The sequence below is a fragment of the Notolepis coatsorum genome, assembly GCF_963971535.1.
Source record: "Notolepis coatsorum genome assembly, chromosome: 13".
In the NCBI taxonomy this organism is placed as follows: domain Eukaryota; kingdom Metazoa; phylum Chordata; class Actinopteri; order Aulopiformes; family Paralepididae; genus Notolepis; species Notolepis coatsorum.
The window spans coordinates 66,134,101-66,147,696 of NC_140177.1; the positions used below are offsets into that span (position 1 = coordinate 66,134,101).

Sequence of the window (13,596 nt, forward strand, 5' to 3'; positions counted from 1 at the left end):
TTGACCCATTCACTCACCGACGGCGGATGCAAGAGGCCAGCCTGCTCATCAGGAGCAGTTAGGGGTTAAGTGTCTTGCTCAAGGACGCTGCCGGGAGGAGCATGGAATCAAACCGGGAACCTTCCGATTACCAGACAACACAACTGCTCTACCTCCAGAGCCACTGTCGGGCCTTATTACTTTTTTGTCAAATCCTTCACCTGTGCAATGCGTTTATTGCTCTTGCCGGTAAGGAGAGTGAGGGGAGTGAGAGGAACAGGAGGGGTTTCTCTCCTTTACTTTTCCAGTTTCCTCTTCCTTTGAGTCACATTTTGTCTAAACTGGTTTTCACTGAGAGAGATAAAATGGGTTTAACTAGCATTTATTGATAACTTGCGCATGTGTACTCTGGGGACCGGAGTCTGTGTTCCCAGAGGGAGGGAGAAGCGTGTGACACAGACGAAGCGCAAGGAGTGCAGCACGAGGAAGCAGAGCGCTGTTGCCCGACGAGTCGAGAAGCTACCCATGGTGAACACAGATGCACTTTTCTTGGATTAGAAAGCCAGTATTTTGTTTGTCACCAACCAAACTATAAAAATAAACGCCACCGTGATTTTGTGTAGGTACATGCTATGACTTGACTTGACTTAATCCTCTTTACCCCGTTGGGGGGCATAGGGCGTCCACCTAGCCCCTTTCGTGACTGTGATGCACCGAGTGAATACACAGTCCCTTATGCCTTCATAGAAAAATACCACAATTAACTATGTCTCGCTTTTCTCTATCAAAACGCTCCTCGTACAACTATCGCAGAGAAATTTCAAAGGTACTCACAGTTGCACGAGGGTTTCGGGCAGACAAACGCTAGGGTTTGAAAGCTCGGCGTTGCTAATAAACATTTTAAATAATATTTATAAACTGGTCAACACTGCTTTCTTTCCGGCGTTGGGTGCCAGATGCATCAGGTAGCCAAAGACGGAAATATAGCCGTTTTGAGCAGTGTTGACCAGTTTATAAAAAATATTTAAAATGTTTATTAGCAACGCCGAGCTTTCAAACCCTAACGTTTGTCTGTCTGAAACCCTCGTGCAACTGTGAGTACCTTTGAAATTTCTCTGCGATAGTTGTACGAGGAGCGCTTTGATGGAGAAAAGTGAGACAGAGTTAATTGTGGTATTTTTCTATGAAGGTATAAGGGACTGTGTATTCACTCGGTGCATCACAGTCACAAAAGGGGCCAGGCGTCCACCATGCTACGTACATGCTATGCTGTACTGAAAACCAGCCCGTTTACTCTGTGTCCTCGTCTTTTCCCTCAATACTACACTTCAGTGTTAGGGCTAGAGGTTGGAGTGTCAACCTTCAGACCCCAAAAGGAACAGGTGATAGGAAGGAAGGTCAGAGAAAACTCATGGTGCGAATAATTGGTAACATGTGTGTGTGTGTCTGTCTTTTGGGCCTATCGTACCCACCTTGAACGGTGTGACGTAGCGTCCTTCGGGCGTGACGTCTCCTGTTTTATTCAGCAGGTTCTCCCTAGGGATCCTCACGTTGTGGAACAATGCAAACCTGTTGACCAACAGAGAAGGTGGCATATTGTGTGTCCCAAATGTATTTAAAGGGTAATCTTGCCAATTTTAAACCAAAATCCTATCTTATCGTTCTGTTGTGAGGAGGAAATGTGATAAACGGACATAACTTTCTGCATGTTCCGTGTCTTGAGAGAAACTCACCTTCAGTGAACTGTAGACACTACTTCCGGTACTATCTGTTCTACTTTCCTGCAGTTGGATCTACTACAGTTGAAAATGGTTGAGGAGAGAGTCTCTGCAGTTCACTAGAGATCTGCTCTCTGCTGCATGACTTCTCGAGTCACAGGACGCATTTGAGAGAAAATGGTGGTTTTTTCAATGTATATTTGGTTTATAAAACTGATATAAAGAGACGCTTTAAGAGGGTAATATCATTATCATCACGGGATGATATTGACGGTGGAGAAGAAGAGGTTTCACAAGCACACTGCCAGCGAGGGTGTTTGTTTTGAATTCCGATTGGAAGACAATACAAAGATAAGGGGCCACAGAGGCAGAGCGCGATGGAGGTTTTGACAGTAACTGCGTTTTGATGTGTGTAAAGGTTATTTAGCAGTTGTCATGACAGCGCGGCACATGACAACCAGAAAGGGGTGGGCCGTCGTTGCTACAACGAAGATCTATAAGTCGAACAGTGTTTCCGGGTGTGAGGCAGACCAAAGAAACAAATCCCACAGGAGGGAAGGGACCCAGAGACTCTCTCCTCTTATCACAGAGGGGGGGGGGGGGGGGGGGGGGAGAATGCCACATCATCATTAGCTTCGGCTACCACGAGGATGGTCTTGGCTAACGAACAGGCCTGACCACTGTTGGACTGAGAGACAGAGGGACAATAGACTGGACTGAAAGATCATTAGATAGACTGAACACACCGAAAGGTCATTAGAATAGACTTTGCAAGGACAATACAATCTGTTAACATCTGAGCTGAGGTTTCTGTTTATAGCAATAAACAACGCTTTTCCTTGTAAGGTATTTCACGTTGTCGAAGTGTCGAATTCTTACGGAGGTGGAGAATTATTATGGTTTGCGGATTGTACTAACGGGGAGAGATAAGGATCTTATCAGCCAGTGTCGGAGACGTCAGGACCATTAAAATGACACAACGCAGAGGAATTGGATGGAGAGCCAAACAGACGAAGACGTGATACTGGCTAGTTTGATCAGGATCTAACACATTGGTAAGTTTTGTGTCTGATTATCACATGTCTTCCCCACAACAGAGCGATAGGATTCAGGTAAAAAAAATCACCCAAATGACCCTTTAACCCTTTCACTACCACACTACAAAGGGTTAACGCTTTCACTACCACACTACAGAAGGTTAACATTTTCACTACCACTACAGAAGGTTAACACTTGCACTACCACACTACAGACGGTTAACCTGAAAGGGTTAGAAGGTTAACCTTCTATAGTGCGGTAGTGAAAGGGTTAAACTGAATATTCACTAGGGAGGGAGGGAGAATGGCCGCAGTGGGACATTGTGACATCACGTGAAAGCAAGGCATACAGAGAGAAGCTTGCTTTTGGCTTTTCCTGTAATAAACGGGTGTGTCTTATATCTTCGTAACGATGGACAGATACTGGGCCAAACTCCTGGAGAGCAAGAGATACAATCATTAAACTGTGAGATTACGATTGGATGAACTAAGTGGATGTCAAAGGAGACAGGCTTCCACAGGACAATCTCCTCTCTCTGTTAAAAAAACAATAATTGAACTCTTGCACAGAAGAACCATATAACTACCGTTTTGAATTTATTTTGGACAGCCCGTGTATTTGCAGTTCAAAAGCATATGCTTGGGAGTATGAATGCGATATATCACCAGAAAGTACTCAGCCTCTACTGTCTTGAACTATGAATGAACACAATACTCTGTTATACGGTTCTTCGTCTGTCTGAGATGCTCATATTTATGATATGATTGATGATACAAATGACCCCCACACGTGTTCTATGGGAGAGACGTGGATGAGACGGGCGTAATGTTTTCCTTTCCTTCGCTTTGTCGTCTCCATTGACTCGTTTAAATGTCAGAGGAAAGAGCTACCACTGGAATGTATGCACGGGAAATGTTACAATGTGTGAACGCACTGCCCTCTAGTGGCTTACAGTAGTTACTGTCCTTTATGCCCCCGGACTGATTGATTGATTGAAAAGTTTATTAACAGATTGCAGAATGGGTACAGTACAGTACAGCTCAATACATACAATTGTTAAGGGGATGCAGACCAGAGAAAGACTTTCGTCTTGTTTACATCAGGGTCCCCCATTTTCAATTCATCATAACATATATGACATACATGACATACAGATAGACAGTACTGCTACATCTATACATTTATGACATATCAGATTTGCAAATACAGTACTGTTTGTGATACAAAAGTGTCCAGAAAAAGAGTGTATATACATTTGACGTAGAAACTGTACATTGGAGGAGGTTGGGTGGGTGGGGTGGGGTTGGGTGGGTGGGTGGGGGCTGTACATTGGAGGTGGTGGGGGGGGGGGGGGGTTGGGTAGGGGACACACACACATTTTACACTGTACATTGGAATACTGACAAAGCCTTACTTGGTCATTTACTGTACAACTACAACATGGTGTAGTTGTTTCAACCGAGGTATTGAGGTCAATTAATGTTCACTACAGTCAATTCCAAAAGGTTTGAAGAAATTAGAGTGTATTTGCTAATGACGGAGGCATTCGTTCTCAATTATGTGTTAATGGGTTGGTGTAGAACATCCATTTAATGTCCAGATAGAGAGCAGGATTGATTGATTGATTGAAAACTTTATTAACAGATGGCAGAATGGGTACAGTACAGTACAGCTCAATACACACAATTGTTAAGGGGATGCAGACAAGAGAAAGACTTTCATCTTGTTTACATCAGGGTCCCCCATTTTCAATTCATCAGGACATATATGACATACATGACATACAGATAGACAGTACTGCTACATCTATACATTTATGACATACCAGATACAGTACTGTTTGTGATACAAAAAGAGTCAAGAAAAGGGAGTATATACATTTGACGTAGAAACTGTACATTGGAGGAGGTTGGGTGGGGTTGTGTGGGGGGGGGGGGGGTTGGGTACATTGGGATATTGACAACCATACTGGGTAATTTACATTGGAGGTGGTTGGGGGGGGGGGGGGGGGGGGGTAACTCCCACACACAACCATTTTCACCTCTGCATTGATTTTGTTCTGGGAAAATGTTGTGTACTTTGTCGCTTTATTTAGATAAAACAGTGCAGAGGTGAATCACTGTGTGTGGAGTTCATCTGTTCTCTTAACGTTACAGAAATAACCAGCACTGGGTGGCTACGTGGTGCAGTGGGAAAGGCGCTCACCACGAATACTGGAGACGCTGGGTTCGCCTGTTCGAGCCCAGCGCTCCACATTGCTTTCAGTTTAGCTGGTCGTCCGTACTAATACACATTGGCAGTATTAGGGGGGGGGGGGGGGAAACTGATGGGTGGGGATCGGGCGTTGTGGACAGCGACTCCTACAGGTCGGTTGGTGCGCCTGCGCAGTAGAATCAGGAAGCGATGGGGGCGGCGCCCCTCCAAAGCGCAGACCCCTGACGCTGAAAGATCACGCTGCGCAGGTGAAAAGATGTGACTGCTGTTACCTCGAGTATCGGAGGGGACTCGTGCTATGTATGACTTAGTCCACATTGCAGCCGGCTTGTGGGAGGCAAGAAACAGCGTTCGAGACAGGGGAGGGTTGAATTGGATGATACGAAATTGGGATGGGAGAAAAAATTCTGTAACTATGTACTGGAAGAGTAGTATTAAGTGGTATTTAAAAATAATAATAATAATAATAATAATAATAATAATAATAATAATAATAATAATAATAATAATAATAATAATAATAATAATAATAATAATAATAATAATAATAATAATAATAATAAGTGGTCTACATGTAAAATAATAGCTCTACATTCCGACAGCCATCACTGATATAGAGTGTTTGGTCAGTAACATGGGTCTCCCTCCCAGTCCCTCCGCTCTGCAGTAAACACAAAATACATTTTCTGGTATCCCGCCCCACTTTATCCAAACAGATTTATTGAAATAAAAATAAAAATAAAATAAAAACATCTAGGGTTCCGTCTCCTGATTGGATAAAGTGAGAACGGGATACCAGGAAAAGTATTTTCTGTTTACTGCAGAGTGGAGGGACTGGGAGACCCAAGTTACTGACCAAACACTCACGGTTGTTCTCACGCCCTCTTTCATTTAGGGTATCTGTTCTTCACATGGACTCCATATTCAGGGTTTGATTCCCTGCAACACTCCCAATAACACAAAACAATAACTAGCAAAACTGGCATGAAGACATGCTAGTATGGTCTCAACAGTAGCTTCGTTGACATACACAAAACAGGACTCTTTATAAATGTAACCTATTCAACATCATATAGACCTGTTCGCTGTTTACAAACATACCGGCTCTATGGAGAAACCATGACACTCCCCTGACTAAAAGTTGTTTCAAACGAAAATGGCTGGATGTCATTTTGCCAAATCAGCATGGCTGAGAGTGTGAGTCTTTCACCTTTTACATAATATGTAGCTTTGGCAAATGCAAATATATTGTAGTCTGCCCCGTTGTTCTGACCAGGATTAAGTTCCTTTCTGCCTCGGTCTGCGCATGCATATTTGTCATGACGTCGTTGGCGAACAGGTCTATAGTCTGTATTCATACCAGGCCATTCCATATTCATTGTGAAGATATACCCGCTTTGCTCCATCACTCCGGACACATTTCTTGCTCAGGTTGAAAACACTTTTGACTCAAGCGAATGCCGCCTATATCCAAGTTGAGTCTGTTTCGCCTTCCCATTGACTCTCTAAGCATTCGCTTCACCTAGGGTTGGGTACCGTTCACATTTGAACCGATACCGGTACCTGTGAATCGATACCGGTACCCAACGGTACCTTTCTTCTGTACTTTAGTCTCTAAAAATGTAATCTACCTACCTCAGTTGTAAAAAGAAAATCCAAACTTACAATTATTTATTATCGTTATTATTTATTTAGAACAATTTGTTAATATATATATATAATATATAATATTGCAGCAAGCGTTGTCTGCATCTAGCTTTGTAAAGTGAAACCACACCCCGACTGTTTTTTGTTGTTGAATAAAGTAAAATCCTAGGTAAGCGTGTATTGTGCGTGTGAACGTTGACGTGAGGCACACTTCATAGGTTGAAGTCATCTTTAAAAAAAATTGCATTAACAAAATGTGGCACCGGTGGATCTCACGTGAATCGATACTCGGTAGTACCGACGTGATTCGGTCGATACCCTTAAAAGTACCGGATTCGGTACCCATCCCTAGCTCCACCTGAATGGACTTAAAACAGTTCCCTGTTAAACACATGTGACCCCTACCCGTTGTCCAGTCCGTTCTGTCCCAGCTTCTTGCCCATGTCTCCAACCATCACGCCTGGCATGGCCAGCAAGGTCTTGGGATCTCTCACCTACAAGAGAATTAGTAAAGAATAATGAAGGGATATAAAACTTATAGTGCACTTTATATCCTACCACTACACTGTGAACTGAACGTGCAATACTGTTACTCTGTCACTCGTGCCTTTATTTATCTTTTTAAGAATCTTTATTTTAGCATTCAACTTTTTCTTAATATTTTTTATTCTAGTTTAAGTCTATATTTTGTGATTCTGTGTGAAGGGGGTAAGATTTTCATTGTATGGTGTATATAAAATGAATATCTTGAATGAGAAGCTGGGACGCTGGGTGACCAACACAGAGGTTGTGTGAAATACGTCCATCTATTGACGACATATTTTATTTTGAAAAGTTGATCATTCATGGAGTCACACCGTTTCCCTAGCAACACATATTGGTCAGACAAATACCTGAACAATTACTCCAACTAATTTGATTCCTATGCAATGGTATAGTATTCTTTTTTTATATATATTTTTTTTATTATCTTTTTCCGCCCTTCTTTTTCCGTTTTTCTCCCATCCCAATGTTAGTCGTTATGCCAATTCCCAATCCCCTTCCTGGTCGTTGCGCACTCTACCCCCTACCGTCGGTCTGGGAGGGCGGAGACTATCACATGCTTCCTCCGACACATGTGTACCCAGCCCACCACTTCTTTTCACCTGGCAGCGCGGACTCTCACTGGGAGAGTGTAACGTGTGGAAGGTCACACTACCTCCCTCCAGATCCTTCCCTCGCTGTGCAGGCGCCCCGACCGAACTGTAGGAGTCGCTGTTTACAACGACCCGGACCCACCCACCGGCTTCCCTCCCGCTGACTCTGCCAATCGAGCCAGTATGACGGCCGGCCAAGCCGGAGGCAACGCTGACAGCCGGATTCGATACCAGTGTCTCTTGAGTTGGTGACGAGTGCTTAGTCCGCTGCGCCACCCAGCCGCCCGGAATGGAAATAGTCTTGAGCAGGTAGGTCAAACCCTAGTAACAACATAGCAACCAGTAACTTTTATAGTTACTTTTTTCATCCCCCCTCCACCAAACTGTAACTTCATCACTTATGTAAAACAAATATTGTGCCAGGCCTACTATTGTATATAATTCATTAATGCTAGCATTAATCCGCTAAAAGTAAAACTGAACTATTGTCACAGTTACATCAAAGCGTTACACAGGAAGCACCTTACAGAGGAGCTACACCTCCTCACCTTAACCCTGTGGAAGGACCTCCAGAGGAGCTACACCCCCTCACCTTAACCCTGTGGAAGGACCTCCAGAGGAGCTACACCCCCTCACCTTAACCCTGTGGAAGGACCTCTAGAGGAGCAACACCCCCTCACCTTAACCCTGTGGAAGGACCTCCAGAGGAGCAACACCCCCTCACCTTAACCCTGTGGAAGGACCTTCAGAGGAGCAACACCCCCTCACCTTAACCCTGTGGAAGGACCTCCAGAGGAGCTACACCCCCTCACCTTAACCCTGTGGAAGGACCTCCAGAGGAGCAACACCCCCTCACCTTAACCCTGTGGAAGGACCTCCAGAGGAGCTACACCCCCTCACCTTAACCCTGTGGAAGGACCTTCAGAGGAGCAACACCCCCTCACCTTAACCCTGTGGAAGGACCTCCAGAGGAGCAACACCCCCTCACCTTAACCCTGTGGAAGGACCTCCAGAGGAGCTACACCCCCTCACCTTAACCCTGTGGAAGGACCTTCAGAGGAGCTACACCCCCTCACCTTAACCCTGTGGAAGGACCTCCAGAGGAGCTACACCCCCTCACCTTAACCCTGTGGAAGGACCTCCAGAGGAGCAACACCCCCTCACCTTAACCCTGTGGAAGGACCTTCAGAGGAGCAACACCCCCTCACCTTAACCCTGTGGAAGGACCTTCAGAGGAGCAACACCCCCTCACCTTAACCCTGTGGAAGGACCTCCAGAGGAGCAACACCCCCTCACCTTAACCCTGTGGAAGGACCTTCAGAGGAGCAACACCCTCTCACCTTAACCCTGTGGAAGGACCTCCAGAGGAGCTACACCCCCTCACCTTAACCCTGTGGAAGGACCTCCAGAGGAGCTACACCCCCTCACCTTAACCCTGTGGAAGGACCTCCAGAGGAGCTACACCCCCTCACCTTAACCCTGTGGAAGGACCTCCAGAGGAGCTACACCCCCTCACCTTAACCCTGTGGAAGGACCTCCAGAGGAGCTACACCCTCACCTTAACCCTGTGGAAGGACCTCCAGAGGAGCTACACCCCCTCACCTTAACCCTGTGGAAGGACCTTCAGAGGAGCTACACCCCCTCACCTTAACCCTGTGGAAGGACCTCCAGAGGAGCTACACCCCCTCACCTTAACCCTGTGGAAGGACCTCCAGAGGAGCTACACCCCCTCACCTTAACCCTGTGGAAGGACCTCCAGAGGAGCTACACCCCCTCACCTTAACCCTGTGGAAGGACCTCCAGAGGAGCTACACCCCCTCACCTTAACCCTGTGGAAGGACCTCCAGAGGAGCTACACCCCCTCACCTTAACCCTGTGGAAGGACCTCCAGAGGCGCAACGTCCCCCTCACCTTAACCCTGTGGAAGGACCTCCAGAGGAGCTACACCCCCTCACCTTAACCCTGTGGAAGGACCTCCAGAGGAGCTACACCCCCTCACCTTAACCCTGTGGAAGGACCTTCAGAGGAGCAACACCCCCTCACCTTAACCCTGTGGAAGGACCTCCAGAGGAGCTACACCCCCTCACCTTAACCCTGTGGAAGGACCTCCAGAGGAGCTACACCCCCTCACCTTAACCCTGTGGAAGGACCTTCAGAGGCGCAACGTCCCCTCACCTTAATAACCACTTAACTGGCAAAGGCCCAGTCACTCTTGAGGACGATTTGCCCACCAGCGCGACCTGCCACTTTGGCAACCTCTATATTTGTGCATATTGACAGGCATCATGTGCCACTTAAAAAGAGTTACCTCGTAGAATGCTTGTCCAAAATATCATAACTTTTTTTTAAGTATGAAATCATTAGATTTTTCTGATGACAAAGTATCTACAAGTACATTGAAATGCTTTGCATACAGTAGGTCATTTAAATACATTGTGAGATTTATTATTGTTTCTTTTGTGGAATATTATACGCTGTATTGCTTGTGCTTTTTTAATAAATCAAATGTATCTCTACAAGGCACATGATTACAGTTAAGGTTGTAGTATATGGTGAAATAAAATTAAATACATTTAATAAAATATATACTATATATTTTTTTACAATATACATTTATAATTGACTGTAATTTAATTGAATGAAATACCTGGACCACGAAAGAGTGCAGACCGTGGCAGCCTCCGTCCGGCGTGTGGAGCTGAGCGAACACCACTGCGTGCGACGCCGTCTTCCCCAGGTTCCCCACCCAGAACTTGGCCGCCTCAAAGTCGGGGGAGTTGATCACAAACTCCTGGGAAAGGGAAGAGATTTGTCGTTGAACATAATGACGTACGAGAGGCGTCAAAGTTTCAAGTTTTCACGTTTCAAGTTTGTTTATTATTCGTCACATGAATTGACAGAACAACAGTCATGGACAATAGTATAATGTAGGTTCATGTTCAGAACGGCAGCGACGCTTTAGTTGTTCAAATGATAATCTGACGATATTGAATCCGGCTGTCAGCGTTGCCTCCGGCTTGGCCGGCCGTCATACTGGCTCAATTGGCAGAGTCAGCGGGAGGGAAGCCGGTGGATGGGTCTGGGTCGTTGTAAACAGCGACTCCTACAGTTCGGTCGGGGCGGGAAGGATCTGGAGGGAGGTAGTGTGACCTTCCACACGTTACACTCTCCCAGTGAGAGTCCGCGCTGCCAGGTGAAAAGAAGTGGTGGGCTGGGTACACGTGTCGGAGGAAGCATGTAATAGTCTCCGCCCTCCCAGACTGACGGTAGGGGGTAGAGTGCGCAACGACCAGGAAGGGGATTGGGAACTGGCATAACGACTAACATTGGGAGGGGAGAAAAATGGAAAAAGAAGGGGGGGAAATAATAATAAAAAAAATATATAATCTGACTGATAGAGAAGTTGAATGGTCTCGTGCTATAAACCAATGATTATTTCCATGTCTACATTACCAGCATTATCATTCGATGACAGCCATCTTAACTCTTTAATTGCCAAACCGGAAATAAGTCGGGTTAACTCGCCATGGCTGCCAGACCCGAGATATCTCAGGTTTTGGTTGTTTATTCTTTTATTCGATATTTGTATTCATTATTCATCCAGGGACCTTGGTGTTACCATAGGGAATGAGTCTGAGATCGCCAAAGTGCAATACCGGCTGCATCCAGCTAGACGGCGGTATCGAGCACCCTTTGAAACCTTATATCTTGGCCTGTGCAACGGTCAAATGTCTCCGGGCGCAGTTTTCTGGTTTGGGCGAGTCGAGCGGTTCTCCTGATTGCATTGAAGCGCGTCAAATACCCCCGATCCATATGTTGTGGTGGGTTATGTCGTGGACCAAATGGACATCGGATGGACCAGATGGCGATCAAACAATTGGAATATTATTTTTGGAATACTCCCGATCACTGACGTCAATTCTAGCTTGATCGTGCAATGTTATTATACCGATCCAGCTGATCAGCGTTTTTTAGTGTTCAATACGAATGCCGTTACTGGCAATCAAATAATCAGAAACGACCCCCCCCCCCCCCCCCCATCTTTCATGCATTCATGATGAAACATAATACCTATTATATACATTTGGTTTGGGAATAGTAGCGTGTCCAGGCAAGAAACGGCAACGCTTATAGTAGAATTCATGTATAAGGCTATAACTCAGCCTTTTCGGGAATTACCCCAGACCACTCAAAAACGATACTTATATTCACCACGGTATAACACGGGAACGTATGGATGAAATTTTTTATTATTTTTCACATATTGAACGATAGATAGTTGATGTCAAATGGGCCATAGTATTGTATCCATAGCTATAATATAGAATATATAGCTGTACAAACAAGGTGACACACTCCTATCTTTAAAGGGGACATGTACTGCTATTCCTAGCACTATTTGGGCAACTTTACACAATTCCTGTTAGTCTATTGAAGACATCTGTAAGGTTTTTTTTCAAAAAAATGCATTGTTTTATATTTCTAATCAAGTACTCAAAACCATCATTTTCCAGCTTCAAGATTTCAGGCTGTTATGGCCTGGCTCCGCCCATAAGCACTTTGAGTGACAGTCAGTCCACACAGTCTGCGACTGGTAGACAGAGAGAGATAGAGAGAGAGAGAGAGAGAGAGAGAGAGAGAGAGAGAGAGAGAGAGAGAGAGAGAGAGAGAGAGGGGGGGGGGGGGGGGTGCGAGAGAGAGAGAGAAAAAAAAGACAGGCTGTCTCTTCGTTTCGTTTTTCTCTCCCAAGTGCTCCTTCCCTCTCTCTCTCTGTCTCCCTCTCTCTCTCTGTCTCTCCCTCTCTCTCTCCCTCTCTATCTCTCCCTCTCTCTCTCCCTCCAGAGTATGCAGAGGTGTCGGGGAAGTGAGGAAGTGGTTTTCCACTCGCTGTCTAGTCTAAGTAGATTGTGGGCGGGCATTAGCTACAACCACAGAGCCAATAACATCACTGTCTTCTACCCAGAGCCTGAATGACGTGACTCAGGCCTTCAAATCAGGATGGACTAATTTACTGGAGCAGGAAATTATCTGAGCTGAATCAGAGCAATCCGCCAATATGGTATTTAGACACTAAAACACATTGATACTAACTCCTATTACTATAATACAATGCTAGAGACTGAAAAATGACATTTATAGTACATGTCCCCTTTAAAGCGTGGCATTGCTACAACGGGACCCGTCTAATCCCTGGCACTGAATGAGTTAAAAGGAGTACGCAAACATTATGAGAAATGCACTCATCTCTTCTCCAAAGTCAGACAAGAAGATCTTTTGGCCAACAGCTAGGCTAGTGGTCCATATCCGCTTCCATTAATTTGTGCTAAGCTAGGCAAGCTTGCAGCCAGATAGCTTTCTACTGAACGCACAGAGAGGACATTGGTATCCATCTTGTCTAAAGGCCCTCCCATAGTCGAGCGGACCATACACGGAGCAGACTCCCGCGGGCTCAAAGCTGACCCAAAGGGTACTCAAAGCAGAGTCCAAGTGCGAAGCTCCTATTTTCTGACGCGCGGACGTCCGCGCCACTTGGTGTCACACAAAACGCTTGTCACATAAAACTGACAGTTTTTTTTAGTTTTTTTTAACTTAAATTTTTATTAAACATTTATAGACAAACAACACGACATATACAATAACCTCAACAACACTAATAAACAGACATAAATAATAAAGAAAAAATGTAATACCCAAAAGACGAAAAATAAAAAATACTGACTTAAGCAAATAAAAAACATAAAACAGTTGTCATACCTTAAACAAAAATAAAATTAGAAAACATTAAGTGTGTGACATGGGTTCAGAGACCCTCTTTGAACCTCTTTCCTCCTTTACCCTTCGCCCTCTTGTGGTGTATTTGGTTC

General features: G+C 45.1%; 1 protein-coding gene across 2 annotated transcripts in view; it reads right to left on the reverse strand.

Annotated features, from left to right (window-relative positions):
* Window positions 1-13,596, reverse strand: part of acox3 (acyl-CoA oxidase 3, pristanoyl) — a 255,528-nt gene that overhangs the window by 184,099 nt on the left and 57,833 nt on the right. For both annotated transcript variants that reach the window (XM_084327106.1, XM_084327105.1), the window contains exons 7-9: window positions 10,380-10,523; window positions 7,002-7,090; window positions 1,452-1,548 (exon numbers count right to left, since the gene is read on the reverse strand). In XM_084327106.1, coding sequence (XP_084183232.1) covers window positions 1,452-1,548; window positions 7,002-7,090; window positions 10,380-10,523 — 330 coding nt within the window. The remainder of the gene's footprint in view (window positions 1-1,451; window positions 1,549-7,001; window positions 7,091-10,379; window positions 10,524-13,596) is intronic.